Source organism: Hydra vulgaris, chromosome 10, assembly GCF_038396675.1.
Source record: "Hydra vulgaris chromosome 10, alternate assembly HydraT2T_AEP".
NCBI classification, from domain to species: Eukaryota; Metazoa; Cnidaria; class Hydrozoa; order Anthoathecata; family Hydridae; genus Hydra; species Hydra vulgaris.
In genome coordinates, this window is record NC_088929.1 from 465,655 (window position 1) to 486,295 (window position 20,641).

The 20,641-nt window shown below is 25.9% G+C and overlaps 1 protein-coding gene across 4 annotated transcripts in view; it reads left to right on the forward strand.

Moving 5' to 3' along the window:
• The first annotated feature begins 3,824 nt into the window (after positions 1-3,824).
• The window catches only part of LOC100198384 (pescadillo homolog), a 52,402-nt gene continuing 35,585 nt past the window's right edge, over positions 3,825-20,641 (forward strand). Inside the window, exons 1-3 of one of the 4 annotated variants that reach the window (XM_065807024.1) lie at positions 3,825-3,868; positions 14,453-14,532; positions 14,829-14,872. In XM_065807024.1, the coding sequence (XP_065663096.1) occupies positions 14,852-14,872 (21 nt within the window). In that variant the 5' untranslated portion in view covers positions 3,825-3,868; positions 14,453-14,532; positions 14,829-14,851. Of the gene's footprint in view, positions 3,869-5,260; positions 5,360-14,435; positions 14,533-14,828; positions 14,873-20,641 lie in introns of those variants that run through there. The other 3 variants (XM_065807023.1, XM_065807022.1, XM_065807025.1) reach the window with 3 other exon arrangements.

Below are 20,641 nucleotides of genomic sequence, written 5' to 3' on the forward strand. Positions count from 1 at the left end.
TTGAGTTCATCCATTTTTCAGTTCTAGGAATTTAGCTGAATCATTTTCATTGACATTTACAACGTTGTCTGGTTGCTTCTGAATAATCTTTTCTCCTAGAACTAAGTCCGCCTCTGCAGTTGCAGGCACTTCACAATTACCCATTTCTACAGTCACTCTCTCAGTTTCATTAATTTTTCGGTTTTTGAATGTTTCTGAATATTGTAGTTCTGCTCCTTTATCTGCTGCAGTTATGTCATCTTGATTATTGTCTGTGTCTTGTATAGATGATTGGTCACTAATCTCTGTTATTGGCCCTGTTTTAATAATAGGCTTACTTGTGATATTCACAATGAATGTTGGTATTAATTCTACATTCTCTGTTGCTGTAAAGGATGTCCCAGCTTTTCTTTGTACTTGTGGCACTTGCACTGACGCGAGACCTGCCGTTAACTTTAATTGTTTTGAATCAGTACCTGCTGCTTTCAATTCATGTTGTCGTTTTTGAGCTTTTTTTTTCAGCACCAGATTTACATTTACATTTTGTCTCTTTTTTCTCTTTTTTTCCCCTTCATTTCACCTGAAACATAAAAAAACATAAAATTAAAAATATGTCCTATGATAGAATCTAGGGCATTGGTTTCTTTCGTTATGGTTATAACTACTATCGAACCATAGAATTTATAAATAGTAGTACTATTTATAAATTCCATGGACGGATACGGAGTGGACTGGAACATATTGAGTAGTAGTGAATGTAAGTAATAACAAAAATTCATTAAACACACAGTTATTATTTCTCAAGCAGATATTAACCATATATTATCAATGCAAAGCAAATGAATTCATGCATTTTATATATTTGTTGTTTTGAACTTTCAATAACAATTTTCTCTTTTTTCTGGTGATGGGATGGTTAATTTTATCAGATAAAGAGGAGATATCGTTTATTCGTTCGTCACTACAATGCTTGTTTTCGGTATTCTTCTCGTTTAGCAAAACGTCTGCCTCTTTAATTATTATTTCTAATTACTATTTTTAAGTAAAGTATTAAAGCATTACTTACTTTTTTACAGTGCAAAATCTATTAATTTCAGGTCAACAACGTTTGATGCAGTTGGACCTAATCCAAGAAAAGCATTTGCATGTTTCATAAATGTTGCTTTTAATGCATGTTTCACAGCTGCATTAAAAGCAACACTTTAAAGACAAAGTAACTGTAGAATTTGCTTCAATTTCTCATAAGATTCTTTCACAGATTAAACAATTGCCAAGGTTATGGGTTTCTTCACTCCTTAGTCACAAAAGGCTTTAGAAGATGCACTTTTTGAAAAAGAAAACTTATGCTGTATTTTTTTATTTTCAGCTATCCAATAAATTCATACAAACCTTGAGAAACCCACCACCTCATCAATGCCTACTTTAGACATATAGTCATTTGATGGATGGTCTCGATGGTCAAGGAAGTGTTCAACCAAACCAAAAATATCATTACAAAAAATAACTAAGCGCTGAGCTTTTCCACTTTGTCCATCATCATTGGAAACATCAAAGTCCATTATTGTAGAATTGTATAATAAATCAAGTGTTTTGTCTTGTTCACTTAATTTTCCAACCAAAACTGTTTCAATTGATTTGCATCCATTTCAAGTTCTAAAAAATAGGCTGCTTTGTGAGTTTGTCTCAAAGAGAGCTAAAGTAAATTGCAATCTACTAGTTTTTCCAACAGACATATGATTCAAACGGAAACGTGCTCTTGATTTTTGAGAATTAAAACAATGCCAAAGACATATTATCTCCCTGGATAACTAAGGGACTAAAAAAGTTTTCTAAACTAAAACAAAAGTTGTATAATAAATAATTAAAAATAAAATCCGAAAAACATAAACAAAATTACAAAAACTACAAAAATCTGTTCGAAAAACTTCGCTAAAATGCTAAATAAAATTATTATTCTAAATTGCTTACTTAGCACAAACATAACTTAAAACGCGTTTGGAAAATAATGAAAGAAATTACAGCAAAGCAAAAAGTAATTTCAACCTCTCTTCCACTTGCAATAAACGTTGGAAATAAAATAATTAATGACACTAATGAAATTGCGACTGAAATTAACAAATTATTTTCCACTAATAGGAGCAAGTTTAACGAACAAAATCCCTTTAACAAATTATAAATTAACAGATGAACTTCAAACATCAAATTCTTTACAATCTAAAATTTACACTTGGTGTTTTCATTTGACTTGTCAAAAGATTTTGACACGGTCGATCATAATATTTTGCTTAAAAAACTTGAATGTTACAGCATAGCAAGTAAATCTCTAAGTTGGTTCAAAAGTTATCTCTCCAGCTGAAAACAATTTGTTTTTAACAAAGATTCCCAACCTCAAAAATTAATGAACATAACATATAGTGTCCCACAAATATCCATACTTGGACCACTTCTTTTCGTTATATACGTAAATGATCTTAACAGAGCATCCAATTTAAAGACTATAATTATTGCAGACGACACAAACTTGTTTCAGTCGCATGAAAATATGAACATACTTTTTAATAATATAAACAGAGAACTTGAAAAAACAGAGAACTATAAAAAACAGATACTGCCTGTAAATATGCCTGATCTTTTTATCGACAATGTCATCATAAAAAGAGAAAAAATGACAAAAATTTTAGTTTTTATTGAAGAAAATCTGTCATGAAAATCACGCATCAATAAAATTTCTAATAAATTTGCAAAAAACATTGGAATTCTATACAAACCGAGAGATAATAAATAATAAGCAATTAACACAATTATATTACCTTTTTTTTAATATATAATAATATATCTTAGAAATTTTTCGAACACCGAACCGCTTTTTAAAGAAATGGACGCCTTAAATGTTTATAAGCTAAATGTATTTGATGTTTTGTGTTTTATGTACAAATGTAATGTCCCCCGACGTTTTTGTAAACATTAAGCAGGATGAATAAAAATGAGCAATTGCTTTACTCTGTAATTGTTCAGGTTTACATAAATAAAAACTTTTGAAGTTTTGCTCATGTAAAATTTTTATTCATGTAAAATTAGGCAATTTACTCAGTAATTGTTCAGCTTTAGGTGAATAAAAAAATTTGAAAAAATTGGTAAAGTTTTTAATTACTTAAAGCTAACCAGTTACTGAATAAAAACAATTGCTCATTTTTATTCACTCGGCTTATTTACAAAATTAAACCCCAAAACAAATATACTACGTAAAAAAACTACGTAAAATAGCATTTTTTAAAAACCTTTTTGCAATAATAAACAAACTTAATTTTGTACATCTTATCGTAAACCTTTTTTTCTGGAATGAAATAGTACGGCCTAATTTTGCTTTTTCATCTAAATTGACCTATTCCTTTTTCAAACAAACAATTAAAAAATAATATTTTTTTCAACAAAAAATATTCTTGATTTTTTTGATTTTAAAAAAAATATTTTTAATTGCTATACTGCATATTGATTTGTTATGTTTTATTTTGAGTATATATTTTGAATATATATATTCTCGGTATATTTATTTTATATATTATATAGAAATTTTCATTGTAGAAGAAAATAGAGTTTTGTTAAGGGCTTTGTGATAGGATCATTACGATCTTTTTGATATATAAGATTATAAATCTTGTTATTATAAATAATATTATACGGCTAATAAAAAAATAAAAATAAACAAAAATAAAAACAAATTAAATGAACTAAATGTGTATTATACACATTTATATACACATTTAACAAAGTCTTGTTTTACGCGTAAAGTACTTATTTAGTACTTTATGCGTAAAACAAGACATTGTCAGTAACCGGTTATTTATATATTTTCACCGGTACAAACTGGAAATTAAATTTTCAACACGAGGTCAAGTTTGTTTAAAATATACAACAACTACTTTTTTTAATATTAAACTATATAATAGTGGTTATATATATATATATATATATATATATATATATATATATATATATATACATACATACATACATACATACATACATACATACATACATACATACATACATACATACATACATACATACATACATACATACATACATACATACATACATACATACATACATACATACATACATACATACATACATACATACATACATACATACATACATACATACATACATACATACATACATACATACATACATACATACATACATACATACATACATACATACATACATACATACATACATACATACATACATACATACATACATACATACATACATACATACATACATACATACATACATACATACATACATACATACATACATACATACATACATACATACATACATACATACATACATACATACATACATACATACATACATACATACATACATACATACATACATACATACATACATACATACATACATACATACATACATACATACATACATACATACATACATACATACATACATACATACATACATACATACATACATACATACATACATACATACATACATACATACATAGATACATACATACATACATACATACATACATACATACATACATACATACATACATACATACATACATTACATACATACATACATACATACATACATACATACATACATACATACATACATACATACATACATACATACATACATACATACATACATACATACATACATACATACATACATACATACATACATACATACATACATACATATATATATATATATATATATATATATATATATATATATATATATATATATATATATATATACATACATACATACATATATATACATATATGTATATATATATATATACATACATACATACATACATACATACATACATACATACATACATACATACATACATACATATATATATGTATATATATATATATAAATACATATATATATATAAATGTATATATATATATATATATATATATATATATATATATATATATATATATATATATATATATATATATATATATATATATGTATATATATATATATATATATATATATGTACATATATATATAAGCTTGTAAGACTTTTTAAAATACATTTACAGTATGATTTGGCAACAGATTCAATATTTTAACTAGTTCATCAACAAAATTTTAATTTTAAGCAAGTTTTCAAGGTTTTTAGAAAATACCTGTATATGTATTTAAAAAAAATATTTGGATTTAGCTTACAGATAGTAAGTTTTTTATTTTAACATATTTAATCATATCTAGTAAATTTCTAATGGGAAAGAAGGTGCATAAAAAGCAGTATAAAGACAATTTTTATGTTTTGTATCTTGAACAGATGATATATATTCTGTAAAACATGGTAAGCAAAAGATACTATGACTCAAAATAAAGTTTTTATTTTTCAAAAAACGGAGACCAGATAATATACTGATTTATAGAGAAATATAAGAGAGTGCTGCTACATTGACTGATTTAAGTAAACAAGTGGAGGGTTTGAGTTAGGGCAAGTATTAATCAGTCAATGTATTCAGTAATATAATTCAGAATTCAATTTTCCTTCTGTGATGCTGTTATGCTGTCTCAGCAATTTTTGCAAAATGATTTTTTGTTGTTAAATAACATTATTTTATAAACAAACGGAGTTATCATTTTGAAATTTGGTACATAGACAATCTTCTACATGATACATACAAATATCAAATTACAAATTTTTGTAGAACACCTTAATTACATCTAAATTGAATAACAAAGGCATATATTTTGGGGTATTTTGACAGTCAAAATGGATATGTCACCTTGATTAATATTTTTAGGCAATATTAAAATTTATAATATAAATATCAAACATCACTAATAATGAAAAATATATTATTGCATTTTTTAACTTTTTTCAATACAGTCTTTTAAGTAGAGCTTATATAAATTTTGAGTTGACATAAAATTTATTGCTAACTTTATAATGAAAAAATTAGCAACATCTCAATTTTATAGGAGGGGGGGGGGGGGAGAGGATGTGTTTTGGAAACGCAATTAGGCATTTTATTCCATCCTATTTTTGCTGTTGCTAATAAAGTTTCATTTTTTTAAAAATATTTTTATGAAGCTTTTGGAGGCCTCAGTGCAATAATTAAAAATAAAAAATTTATTTTAAAGCTAATTATTTTGTAAAGGAAAAAAAAATTTTAAAGTATAAAAAACTTAACTAGGCTGTAATCCAATTGCAGTATCATTTTTTAGGTCTTATATATAAAGCTTTTTAATTCCTCATTATTATTTTATTGCTTCTGTTTAGATTTCATGTTTTAAAAATTTTTAGTAAATAGTTTTCTTTTAGACCATGGTGATCGCAGTACATTCCTGAAGAGGGGGATCACCATAATCCACTACTTAATTCTGATTGGTTATCATGGCACCAAAATTTTTTAACCTCTTACACCTACGTATTATAGCGCTTATGAGCTTTATATTATCAATTTTTTTACATTAACGACATTTATATATTTTTATCTCACACAGGTAATTATCAGTTTTCAGTTTATTATCTAGAGTTTAGACCATAAATAGTACCACATTTGTTAGCCTATTTTTTATTCAATGAAACCATCTACAATCTGTTTTTATTTTCACATCTCCCAGGTCTAGGTAACTAGAAGGCTCTGTTGGTCACATTTTGCGACCACTGTGTCGCATAAACGAAAGAAAAATGTGAAAGGCAATTTTTATTATTAGAATCATTTAAGTAGTAATTAAAAAAATAATAAGATAAATAATTGATGTTTTTAAGAAAAAAATATAAATGTTTATGTGTTGGGTCCCATCAAATCATGTTTAATGTATCATTGATCTGAGATTTAAAAAAAATGGTTGGGCCATTTAAAGCAAATGGTCATGCCATTTAAAACAATTTTTTTTTAATTATAGTTAAGATATAGCTATGTGAGTATGTGAAATTCTCATAATTTGGCCAAACCAAAAAATACTCTTGGTCTCTACTCTTTATGTATTTAACAACATCAAAAAAGGGTGGGTTTGGTAAAATGCATCCCCTCCCTCGGACCTTTCCAAGGTACAAAAAAAAAAATAGAAATGAATTATAAAATTAGTATTCCCTTCAAAAACATTCCCATTTTGACTATTAAAATACTCAAAAAATATATGCCTTTATTATTCAATTAACATGTACCTAAGGTGGTTTAACAAATTTTTTATTTGATATTTGTATCGGCCATGTGGAAAATTGTTTATGTACCAAAATTCAGGATGATAGCTCATTTTGTTCATAAAATATTACTATTTAATGACAAAAAAGTATTCTGGGGAAAAATGCTGTCGGCATAAAAAAGAAAATTGAATCCTGAATATTTCATTGATTAGGAGGAGAATCACTGAGTAGCTCATCATCACATCACAGAATTTAAATTAGACACTTTTAGAAAATCTTCAACAGCAAGACTGATCTTATTGCCTTTCCCAAGGATAAGGTAGAACTATTTGCAAGAACTTTTCATCTAATTCGACTCTTGAGTGTTGTGGTGAGTCTTGTGGTCCAGACAACATTCCTGTCATAGTCTTACAAAATTGTTCATCAGAACTTTCTTCAATTGTTTAATAAGTGCTTGACTGAGTCTTGTATTCTGCCTGCTAAAAAATGACATCTGTTGTTCGAATTTTTCAATAACTCTGGTGAACATTCTGACTCCTCCAGTAATCGTCTGATCTTTTTTCTGTTATTAGTAAGGTCTATGAGTCTTTTTTTTGTTGAGACAAATAAGTTACTGTTAAATAACTCTTGAGTTAAATAAGTTACTGTCAGACAATCAATATGGTCTCTTATTCATCTCTGTATGGAATACTGTTATTGTATTTCGGCTGCTTTTTGTTATGATGCTCTTTCTCTTCTTGACAAGATCCAAAATCACATAATAAGAATAGTTGGGCCAGTTCTATCTGCTAAGCTTGAGCCTCCTTATAATCATTTCTACAAATACTATCAAGGTCACTGGTAGAGATGCAAAAAAACATGTTTTTTTGCTATCGTGTTTTTTCACCCAAAAAAAGTGTTTTTTTGGGGGGTTTTTTGGAGTTTTTTTTTGGCTTTTACAGATCTTTTAGTTTTTTTTATTACTTTCAACTATTTTTAAATGTTTTCAACTTATCTAAATGTTTATATTTAAATTTGTTTGAATAATTTAGATTATATTAAAATTAATCTATTTTTATTAAAGTGTGAACAGAGTTCACAAAAGAGTTATATTAATGTTAATTTAATATTGTTAAATTACTATTATCATTTTTATAATCATAAATAGTATACACAATTTTTTTTTTGTCCAATATATGATATCCATTAGTATTTTTATGATGTGATTTGAGAAAAGTCATATTTCTCAAATATTTGTTTTTGTGGCTCGTCATTGTTTCACAATAAGTCCTTCTATTTTAAAATTCTATTTTAAGTTTTTTTATTTAAAACTACAAAAGAATCTTGATTAGAAAAAACTGATTCTTGGTCAAGTGACTCAAATCCTTTTTCAGGTGACTCTTCATGATATCCATTGCTTCAAGTTTTAAATTTTGCGATACAAACACTAATTTTCTTTTGGCACTAAATTCTTTGGCATAACTGCTAAAACTTCTTTCGCAAGCAGCACTTGTAGGAGAAAGCTGAAGAAGTGAGATTCAGACATGACTGTGTCATCATTTAAAACTTTGTATTTGACTTCAACTGTACATTTTCTACATTTCTTAATATGCATGGCCATTCGTGTTCCACTTTTCGACATAACATCATTGCAAAAAGAACATTGAACACTTTCCGTTTTGCTAACTCGAGTTGCTGTTTTAAATAAAATGCTCGCAGATGTTTTCTTTCTACCCCATTGTGGCCTCACACTACTATATTATTACTACTCATTACTATGTTCTAATCAAACAACTAAATGATGTGACTATTTTGATTAGAAATCTGCTTAATTAATGCTTATAATACCTTATACTGGCTATATTCTAAAATAATTTTAAAGTTCAGTTATATTATTAAAAAAACTAATAACAATTGTATTACTAAAAATTTACTTTATTAAAAATTATAAAAACTGGTACATTAAGATTTTCAAAACAACAATATTTCATCATTAGTAATCGTATGTTTCAAAACAGTTAACATAAAGGTATAAAATTAAAAATTAAATACTATTTTCTTTTTTCTGAAATTAAGTGTTGACAAGTTTAATTTATTTGCAATTGCAGAAATAAAATTAAAAAACAAAAAGCATAAAATAAGGTAGCAAAATTAAAAAAAACTAAAACTATGCAAAACTTATACAATACATATAACATTACATTATATAAACTTATACATTACATATAAATTTTGCAATGCAGTGTTATTTCATTTATAAATTAAAAACTTCAACTAATTATACATTAATTAATTACTTTAATTAATTCTACAAATTAAAATAATTAGTTTTCATTCATTCTGTTGAAAAATTTGTTTTTAATGTTAAGGAAAAATAGTTTTGAACTCAAAAAACATATCTACATAAAAAAAAAAGACCTTTTACTTACGATGTCTATGTATTTTATAAGAAAAATGTTTTTTAAGTAATTTTTTTAATTTTATTTTAGCTTATTATAAGTAAGTCATTGAAGAACAATTATTCAAGTTATTTGATGAACATTTAAAGAACTTGTAAAACAAGATAGATAAATGGCGTGTTAAATAGGAGAAAGACAAAGTCTTTTAATAAATGTCACCTAAAAACACACTGTTGAGGTGATATTTATTTAAATGTTGAAGTTCATGGTGTTAAAGTAGTTAGTTTAAAAAAAAATAAAATAAAAAAAAATGGGTGGGGATCTGCTACTTGAAGAACTTTAGGCAATACTAATAAAATCATATGTTAAATAAAAGAATGAAAACTCTCCTTTAATAAATATCACCTAAAAACAAAATTTTAAAATTATTTCAGTGTTTAAAATAAGAAAAAGAGTAGTTTAAAAAAAAACACCAAAAAACCCAAAAAACCAAGCAGTTGGTTTTATTGGCAAAAAAAGTGGTTTTTTCTGCAAAAAAAAACAAGAACCAAAAAAACGACTCACATCTCTAGTCACTGCTCAAAGGAGCTACTATCTCTAGTTCCATCTAACAAAATTTCATTCTCTATATTAGTTTTTTTCCTTGCACTTTAACTATTTGGAACCTCTCTCATCTTCATTTTTTTCTTACTCATACAACCTACAACTTTTCAGGTCACATGTCGACCGATTTTTTGCTCTATAACTCTATAGTTTTTTTTCTAGTAACTCTCAGCTTATTAGTGGTTGCTTGCAGCCTTGTTGGGAGTGAGTCAGAAAAAAAACCACATCTCAAGAACCATAAGGAGTTGGAGGTTCCAAATATCAAATTTTCCTAGTTTTCATAAACCCTATAACATAAAAAAATTCAAAACATGGGGTGACATGAGCCTGCTGATTTGACATGGAATTTGTTTAGTGCTATGAAAAAAAGATCAGCTTTAAAGGAAATAAGAGCAAAAAAATGGTTTATAACTGCTGTGTATTTTTCTATCTGATCTAATCAGGGTTTTTTTTTAGGATTAAGCATGTAACCACTGCTGAATAATTAAAAAGCCAAATATCTTTAGTAGGACAATGACTGCAAACATTTTTTATGGACAATAACTCCTGTTTCAAGCAAATTTAGTTGAACCACATTACTTTATTGTACACATTGTTGTTGTCAATTGTTTTTTTTTTTTTTTTTTTTTATATATGCAACCTTGATTTAAAAAAAATTGAGTTACTAATTCAAATAGTTTTCTACATTTGTGATCCAGAGTATATGTCATTTAGCCTAGTTAACAATAGCATTGATACAAAAAATTTGCCATCTTCCATGGTCTAGAAGTTTATCAGATATGAGTCAAATTCAAAATATAAAAATTGTCAACATTCTGAGAACTTCACAGCATAAAGAAACTTGCAAATTCTTATTTATTTTGTTTTAATGTATGAAAAAAGTTATTTTTTGACTCTAAATTCTGGGGAAAAAACCTAAAATTTAAAAATGACACACTAAGTTGAATTGTTTTAAAACTAAATTTGCATTAGAGTAATTCCACCTAGCAAAATTAAAAATTAAAAATAAAAAAATTGGTATGAGTGTGGAAGATTTTATATGTGCAACCAAACGCATTTTTTCGCAAAAATAGTTTAAAAAAAAGTAAAACTGATATGGGCTTCAACATTTAAAAACTGACAAAATTGGAATTTTTTTTTTTTTAGTTATTCATCTCCTCAAGGTGTGAAGGCCTTGAGGAGATGAATAACTAACTTACAGATAAGGAGGCTACTTAATAGTGGTTATAACCCTCTTTCAACTCTATAATTCCAAAACACGAACCTTGACAAACAAGGCCGCTGCGCAAAGAAACAAGTTGAGCGCGGTATTACCAGGGACGTGGTGGGGATCGAACTCGGAACCTCTCGCCTATGAAGCGAGCGCTTTACCACTACACCACTACCACATAATAATTGTGCAAACATAGATACTTCACACTTAAATAGATACTTCACACTTGAATATAGCATGTTGCAAAAATTGGCAAAAATGTGAAGAATTAATATAAATATAAAAGCTTAAATATTTTTGGATGTCACCCATAAAATATGGGTCGGATAGGCACTAAAACTTAAAAAGTGTAAACTTTACAAAGTTTATAGCATTGATCAAATAAAAACAAAACATCAGTTTAAGAATTTTTTATTTATTAGTCAATTTATCATTTGCTTGGGATTAAATAATTGGTTTTGTTAGATTTCTGTGGTTTTCTTTTTTACTCTGATCTTTAGTAAGAATTTTGAGACTTTTTTTGAGACCATAAACTAGCGTAAATGCGTCGGTTACAGACTTTACAGGATGTTCAATTGATTGAGAGTTTGGAAGATATGTAAGTGGCAAAGCCTATCCAGATTCTTTTGTTCTTATTAGATCAATAGATGATAGACTAATGTTAGTAAGAAGTTCCACCTCAGTTTGACATACTTGTACTAGGTCATTCCAACATTTACAATCTTCTTAATTGATTTGAGTTAAATCAAATTTAAAAAATTTAAAAAAAATTTAACATATTTTTTTTCTTTATTTTTCAGTTGAACACAGTTTATTACTCGACCTTGTGTTTTTATAGGTTATGCAAATAACAATTGATTTTTTTTTTCTGAAAAAAAAAGTTGCTACTATTATGATGGTTTGTTTATGATGTTTCAGATAAAATCATTCTGAGTAACTTTATATGCTTTGCACTAGTTTTAAAAGTTACCCTAAATTACATTAAGGGTAACTTTAAATACTATTAAGCTGAATGTCAATTTTAATCTTTCATTTTAAAAATTGTTTAGATTTCTCTGCATTGCTTTAAACAATTTTTAAATACATCTAGTAAGAATATTTTGACAATAAACATTCAAGTTATTCAATAAAATAATGCAAATCACTAAATAAACTTGTTAATCAAATGTTAGGTTTGTGAAAGAAAAAGTATTAAAGACATTAATCTCTACTTATAAACATTATTTAATATAAAAAGTTAGTGTTTAAGGTTTACAAAAAATCAAAGTTATAATATGTGAATGTGAATAAAGTTAATGCAACTCTGCAACCAACATGTCATCATTTATTGTATACACACTCTCATCAATTGAGAATTACTCATTTAGAATGTTTAAAAATAATTTATCAGCAATTTCAATTTTTTTAACTAGGCCAGGATATAAGTTCCTTCATAACGAATGAGAAAAAAATAAATTTTCAACAAGCTGTTAGTTTTTTGGTGTTAGTAGTTGTTATAAGTGTTCTGTTTCAAGACAAAAAAAATTTTAATATTATTATTGCCTTGTTCAACTTGAATAATCACGATCAGCGTGGATTTCATGCAAAAAGTTAAACATCAATATTTCACATTATATCCACGTTGTACATATTATCTGGAATTACTCCATTTATATGGTTCTCTAGGTTTTGAATAACTAAAAAAAAAATTTATTTGACAATCCTGCACACATATCCTTGAAATACTATAAGACATTTTTTCTTTCAATATCAGATAACGGTCAAGATAAAGCTAACACCATTTTCAACTTAGTTGGCAATCTTTAAACTGTTGTCTTGTTTTTTCCGCTATCATCCATATAGATTTTATCAAAGCCTTTTCAGTCATTAACATCAAATGTTGTTCATTTTATACTAAATAAATGATTTTCAAAGCAATATTCCTAATCAATACTAAATACAATATGGGCCCCACTGATTTACTGTGTTTGTTTTTTAATTTTTAGAATCTTGGCATTTTTTCCAATTTAATTTTCACTAATTGCCTTTGAAGAGTAGAATTTAAGTAATTGGATCTAGTACAACATTTTCTTGTGCCAGGATGAGTTCTCAAACATTTTGTTGACATTTTTGAATACTAAAATATAAAGATAATTGCTATTATTAATAAAAATTAGTTTATTAAAATGCACATTAGACAATATTATAAAAATAGCCGTTTTATAAAACAGTTATTACAAATCTAGTAAAAAAAACTAATTATTCGGAACTTCATATAGAAATAATAATATTAAAAATAAAAATATCAAAGTATTTTAACAATAGAATATTAGTCAATAGTTAGTTTAATTAAGCTTCTACAGTAAAAGGATGTCTATTATTATGTGTTATTGCAATGTTACCCAGACAGCTAGAAAACATTTTTGGGTAAAATTAAATACACAAAGTTACCCTGACTTTGGTTATATTTTATCTGAGTGGAAATATATATCCCTTTAGCAGCAAAAAATATGTAACTTCATATTATTTTGAGTTTATGTTACAATTTGACAAATAAATTAATAAAATACAAAATGTACATGATATTTACAATATTGTACATAATATTCACAATATAATACAAAATTTTATTTTATTACGGTAAAACATCTGTAAAAAAAAGTAATTTATCATATCCTCATTGGTTGAGGAACAGGCAAAGAAATTACCAAAGAAAAAATTTAAAACATATACCATCAGGGTTAGGGTTAGGGTTAGGTTTAATTCAATGTTATGGACAAGTTCTATGTTACCCAGAATGACTGTATGAAAAAGTTTATTATTTTACTGTTCCACACAGCTCGCTATAAACATAATTAGTTCAGCTTTTAATTTATTTTTTTGAAAGAAAATAACACCTAAAATACCTTTCCCTAATCAGTTTAAATATTTAATTAAAAAATAATTACATTTTTTTTAGTTTAATTCACAGCATTTTCCTCATATATACCAATACAATGAAGTGTTTAATTTAAGCAAAATAAATAATTTAACAATTACTTTACACAAAACCATTATTCTTTTAATTGCTTTTTAAGTCGTTGCTTCTAACATTTTTCAGGGATTATCTTTTTCCAGATATTTTCGGAATTTTGGATATTTTCTTAACTTTGAGTTTTTCCGGATACTGAAAACGTTTTCCATACATACAAGTTTAGGTATATATTTTATTTATAATTGAAACCACTCAGCTAAAAGCAAATTTAAGAGGAAAATATATTCTGGATATATGACCTGGATGATCTATGGCTATATATATATATATATATATATATATATATATATATATATATATATATATATATATATATATATATATATATATATATTTATATATATATATATATATATATATATATATATATATATTTATATATATATATATATATATATATATATATATATATATATATATATATATATATATATATATAATAAAATATTTATATTTTAGACAATAAAAATAATTAAATCAAAATGGGGAAAATGAAAAGAAAGGTAAAAAATTATAATTAAATTATAAAAAATTATCATAATTATTAAATAATTTTAAAAATATTATAATTATAAAAGTTATTTTATGTTTTAATATATTATATTGTTGTCACCTACAACTTACAATTTTTTTCAGTTCAAATTCTTTTTCAATAAATATTTATATTTATGTTTTATTCTTTAGTCTACCAGGTTATTATGTATTTATTTTGATTTAAATTGTGATAGGCCTTTATTTTATAATAAAACTTTATAACAATATTAACATTCTTTTTTATTAAAGCTATCTCTCTCTTTGAGTTGTTTTGAATAATTTTGAGTAATGGTTGTTGTATATTTAATATGTGTTTTAAAAAATTATGATATTCTTGAATGAGGGGTGTTAAAACAGAATAGTTAAACCAATTTTTCATTTGTCATTTTTTCACATTGAACAGCAAAAAATAACTACTGTGGCTGATTCTTACATTCACATTCTGTGTTATAAAGTTCCTAATTTCCAGCATTTTGTTTAATTGCATAATGCTGATATTTTTTGTGTTGTTGAAACGTTTTTTATTTTTATTTTTTATCAAGTCATGTTAATAAAGTTTAGAAAAATTTATGATAAATTTATTTTAAATTTGTTAGTAGTTGCTATAGTTGCAAATTTGTCAATGGACAATGTTGCAATGGATGATGTTGCAATGAACAATGTTGCGATGGACATTGGAATTGCAAATTTGTCAATGGACACCTAGTTTAAACCAAAGTTTAAATAACTCTAACAAAAAGAAAATAAAAACTAGGAAGAGGAAAACTATAATACACCATTGGTTTTAATAACTATGTAATAGCCCTTGGGTTTTAATAACTATGTAATAGCCCTTTGGTTGGTACCCATGTAAAATCAAAATTTGTATTAAAAATGGTTCTTTTACTAAAATTTATTTAAATGATTTCTTTTATAAATTTTTGAAAAAAAGTGCAAAAAAACAATAATTCAAAATTGATTGATTTTAGTTTTCATTTCTTTTTATTTCAGACAGCATTATGAGTACACATGTACCATCTTGTAATATGAATGGTGCATAACAGTACCAGGTTCCTCTCCCTCCCCCTTGATCAAATTTTTAACTTGAATGTTTCATCATATTTTACTTTTTAATACCTTATAACTAAGTCACTTCAAATTTCAATCATATTGTACTTATTCAAAAGCCAAAGCAAAAAGGTTAACATGGTTAACAAGGTTAAAGCCATAGCAAAAAGGTTAACATGAAAAATATAAATAAAAGAAAACAGAAATCCAAAATAATAATTTTTTTATAAAATGATATTTTTAAAATTTATATATACATATATATATATATATATATATATATATATATATATATATATATATATATATATATATATATATATATATATATATATATATATATATATATATATATATATATAATATATATATATATCAGGGCTCGAATTAAGCGTATCGCGAATCGCGATTACTTTTTGCACCTTCGTGATTAGTTTTTTCTTAAAATTTGTTTTTTCGCAATCTTTCTTTTTTTTATTATTCTTTTTTTATTTTAGAAGATTGATACTCTATTCGCGAGTATTTAGTGTTCTTTTACAGTATAAAACTGCAGTGACTTCTGTAACGATAATTTTTTTTTAAAGCGGAGCATAAAGTAAAAGAAAGAAAAATAAAAATATAAGAAAATCAATTAGCAAAAATGTTCAAATGCAGAAAAAAGACCGATTGTTTAAGTAAGGAAAAATTTATAAAAAACAAACAATTAAATACCTATTCAAATCAAGAAATAAAAGATTTTGATTGAAAAAAGAAATAAAAGCTAATTGATTGAAAAGTCACTTTCTTAACTCGAATTCTCAAGGGCTTTATTCCGATTTAGCTCATTCATTATGAACAAATTTAATGATATTTTTATAAGTTTATTTTGCGAAGAATAGTGGAAGGCAATATAGACTCTAAATAATTATTAAAAAAAAACTTTAAAGTTTGTTAGTACACTTGCAGATTGTATACAGTTAAAAAGTGGGAAAAACATTTTAATTGTGAGTTAAAATATGATTTAAATGGAAATGAAGTTATAAGATTAAGATGCAGTTTATGTAAACAATTTGAAAAACGGATAAGTCAAACAAAATTGTTTTCCATGACCTGGATCAAACCAGGAACAATATCAATAAAAAAAGATTCACTGGCATCGCACTTAAGCAGTGCGCAACACAAAGAGGCCACGCGAATTCATCAACAAACAACATAAGGTTCAGTTTCGTTATCTAACCATATTATTCGTAATACTCTAATCGGGCGTGATTTACGTAAAATGGCAATAAAAGTTGCTGACTCGTTACAGAAAAAGTTTAATATTGCGTATTACTTTGCAAAACTTAAATCAAAAATCAAAAAAAGTATTAGATTGTAAAAGATTCTATTAATTAGACACATTTTTTTCTTTCGCTTTATTTTATTGAATGACAAAAGTGAACGCTAACTTTTATTAAAAAATACATTGAATGAAAATGCAATATATAGAAATATCATGGAAATTTGATAAGGTTACTTAGATAAGAAAACTTACTTAATAAGAATTTAATTATCATTCTTGTTTATGATTGTGCGGGTTTTCATGAAAATGTTAAGTTTTAACATTTTATCATGATAATGTTTTCATCATTTTTAATAGTTTTTTATAACTGTTTCAAATTTATAGATTGTTTTGTTAGAGTTTTAAATAATTTTTTTTACTGTTAAAAATTTATAGAAAATTAAATATTCTAGTTGTTTTAAACAGTTTAAAATATGTAAATAAAATAGAAAATGAAATAATTAATTAAAAGAAGATTATATCAAGTTCATTGATTTTACAAAAATACAGCCGTTAAATTTAATGCAATATAATAATAGTAATAATGTAAATGTTATGACATCTTATGCCAAAATGAGACTTATTATATATGTTATTATAAATAAGTTGAAATAAATAATGCCCCCTCCCCTCCGGCGGGAGTGGAGGAGGGGTTATGAGCAATAAAAAAATCGCAATTAGATTTTTTTATGTTAATTCGAGCCCTGTATATATATATCAGTCTTCTCCGTTTTGCCAGCGCTTTAGCGCTCAAGTCTTTTTGCACTTGCCCACACGCATGCAAAAACTTAGGTGATTGGCATAATAAAGCACTTGGCAAAAAATTAAAAGCGCGTTGTTTTAAATTGCAACAAAATATTTTTGTTTATTTGTTCAACTTTTATAAGAAATACTTTTTTTTACCAGTTTTTTTATTAAATTATTATATCTGGTATTTATTCAAAAATTTATTCTTTCCATTTTTTAATTTAAAATAGCAGGAAAAAAAATGAATTTTTTAAATCGCGCAGGCCAACTTAAAAATGACCATCCTGCCAGCACTTTTTTCGTGTGCCGGCATAAAATTTCAAATGGAGAAGACTGATATATATATACATATATATATATTTATATATTATATATATATATATTTTTTTTTAATTTACTATTGCAATATTGAAAAATAAAATTTTTTTTTTCGATATTAAGATAGTAAATTTAAAAGCATCCATTTCATGTACAAACATGGGTTATTAACTGTCTCTCTTCTAAACTAATTTTTTAAAAATAGTATATGGATGACATTACCACAATCTTTAATTCTGAATATGAAGTCCAAGAATTTTTAGTCATTTTATTTAACAACATAAAAATTTAAAATTGAAATAAAAAAAGAACAAGAAAACCAGATAGCCTCTTTAGATCTACTTTTTAAACAATCCAATGTTTTTTCGACATTTTATCATAAAAAAACTTATACAGGTCTGTTACAAAATTTTTCAGTTTTGTTTCCTTTGGCTACAAATTTGGTCTTTATGTTGTTTGATTAATTGAACATGTAAAATTAAATAATACTTAGTTGGAATTTGATAGGGACATAAAAAATCTTTCTTTTGTTTTACAGAATAATCAATTTCCAAAAACAATTGTTGACTCTGACTTTTTTCCTTTATATTTTTTGATTGTGAACATGCTAGTGTTCATATATTAACTAAATAATCTAATAGTTGATAATATTTTGCAAATAAATAAATAAACTAAATTGATATTTTATTTGCTATACTGCTTAATTTATAACTTATTTAATTGACAATGTGACAAAAAAAAATACTAACAGTTCTATTTGTGTTAAAATAGTATTTATAAATAAATGTAAATAATGAACAATATAATATAATATAAATAATGAACAGGAGGTACAGTATAAATAATATAAATAATGAACAGGAGGTACAGTATACACTATTATTGCAGGTGATTTTAATTGTCCTGAAGGGTCATGAGTTCTCTAGTCTTGCTGCCTTGAAAATAATCTGGTTAAATCTGATGTAAACAGGTTAAATAATTTAAATACTTCTTGGCTAGATCATGTTTTATGTAGCCATACTGTGGATAAATTAGTAGCAAATGTTACAGTATTAACTGAAGTCATTGCATCAGACTATAGACAATTTGTTTTTTCAATTTTATGATCAGTTAATAGCAAAGCTGCTACAATAGATATTAATTATACTATTGATTTTTAATTGTTCTGTATTTCACGAATGTATTACTTCTGAAATTGATCTTTTTTACAATATTAATTATAAAATGTATGCAATCTGCTGTTGCTGATGTGATACCTCAAGGGGGTTTAAAAGTAAATTCTGAATTTAATGTTCCTGGATGGAATGTCTATGTTGCAGATAAACACAAGTTTGTCAGGGATGAATTCAAACAATGGCTAATAGATAGAAAATCTAAACATGGAATTTGTATAAGCAAAAAAAAGAGAAATACTGCTGGGTCAGATGACTTGTTTATGGAATCATTTATATATGAAGGACATAGGCTGTCTCTCTATCTAAGTATTTTTTTTAATTTATGCTTGTTGTGTGGACATTTGTCATCAACATTTTGTGAAGCCACAATAATATCTCTAGTAAAATCTAAAATTGGAGACTTAACAGATGTAAATAATTACAGAGCAATCGCAATCTCTCCAGCTTGTTCTAAATATTTGCTGGTATTTTATTAGAAAGAATCGAATCTCATGAGATTGCTGATGATTTTCAGTTTGGTTTCAAGAAAAGTTATTCCAAAATGTCTTGTACATTATTTAAAAAAGACAGTTGAATACTATATTTCTAGAGAAAGCCATGTATTCACATGCTCTATAGATTTCAACAGAGCTTTTGATAGTGTTAATTATTGGAAACTGTTTTCTAAATCAATTGATCAGGGTATTGCCAAGAATGTTCTCTCTCTACTTGTATCTTGGTACAAGAATCAAACTATATTTGTCAGATGGCAGAAAGTTAATTGAATGCATAATTGGGTTACATAATAGAAAAATCATTGATAAATTGAAGTATCTGGGTTACATAATAGAAAACAGTTTGTTTGATAATGCTATAAATCAAGAAATTTAATGTCTTTATACGCGTACAAACATGTTAATCAGATGATTCAAGAAATGCTTGATTAAGGTAAAAGTGCAGCTATTTAAGACTTACTGATTCTGTTTTTATGATGTGGGTCTATGGACTAATTTTAGTGCAAATACTATGTTATAGCTAGATTCTTGTTACAAGAAATGTACTCAAATATTTTTTTGGATATGACAAGTACTCAACCGCTACAAATATGTTTATGGTACTAGGCTTGCCTAATCTAGATACTTTATTGTGTAAGTACAGACTTAGCCCTGTAA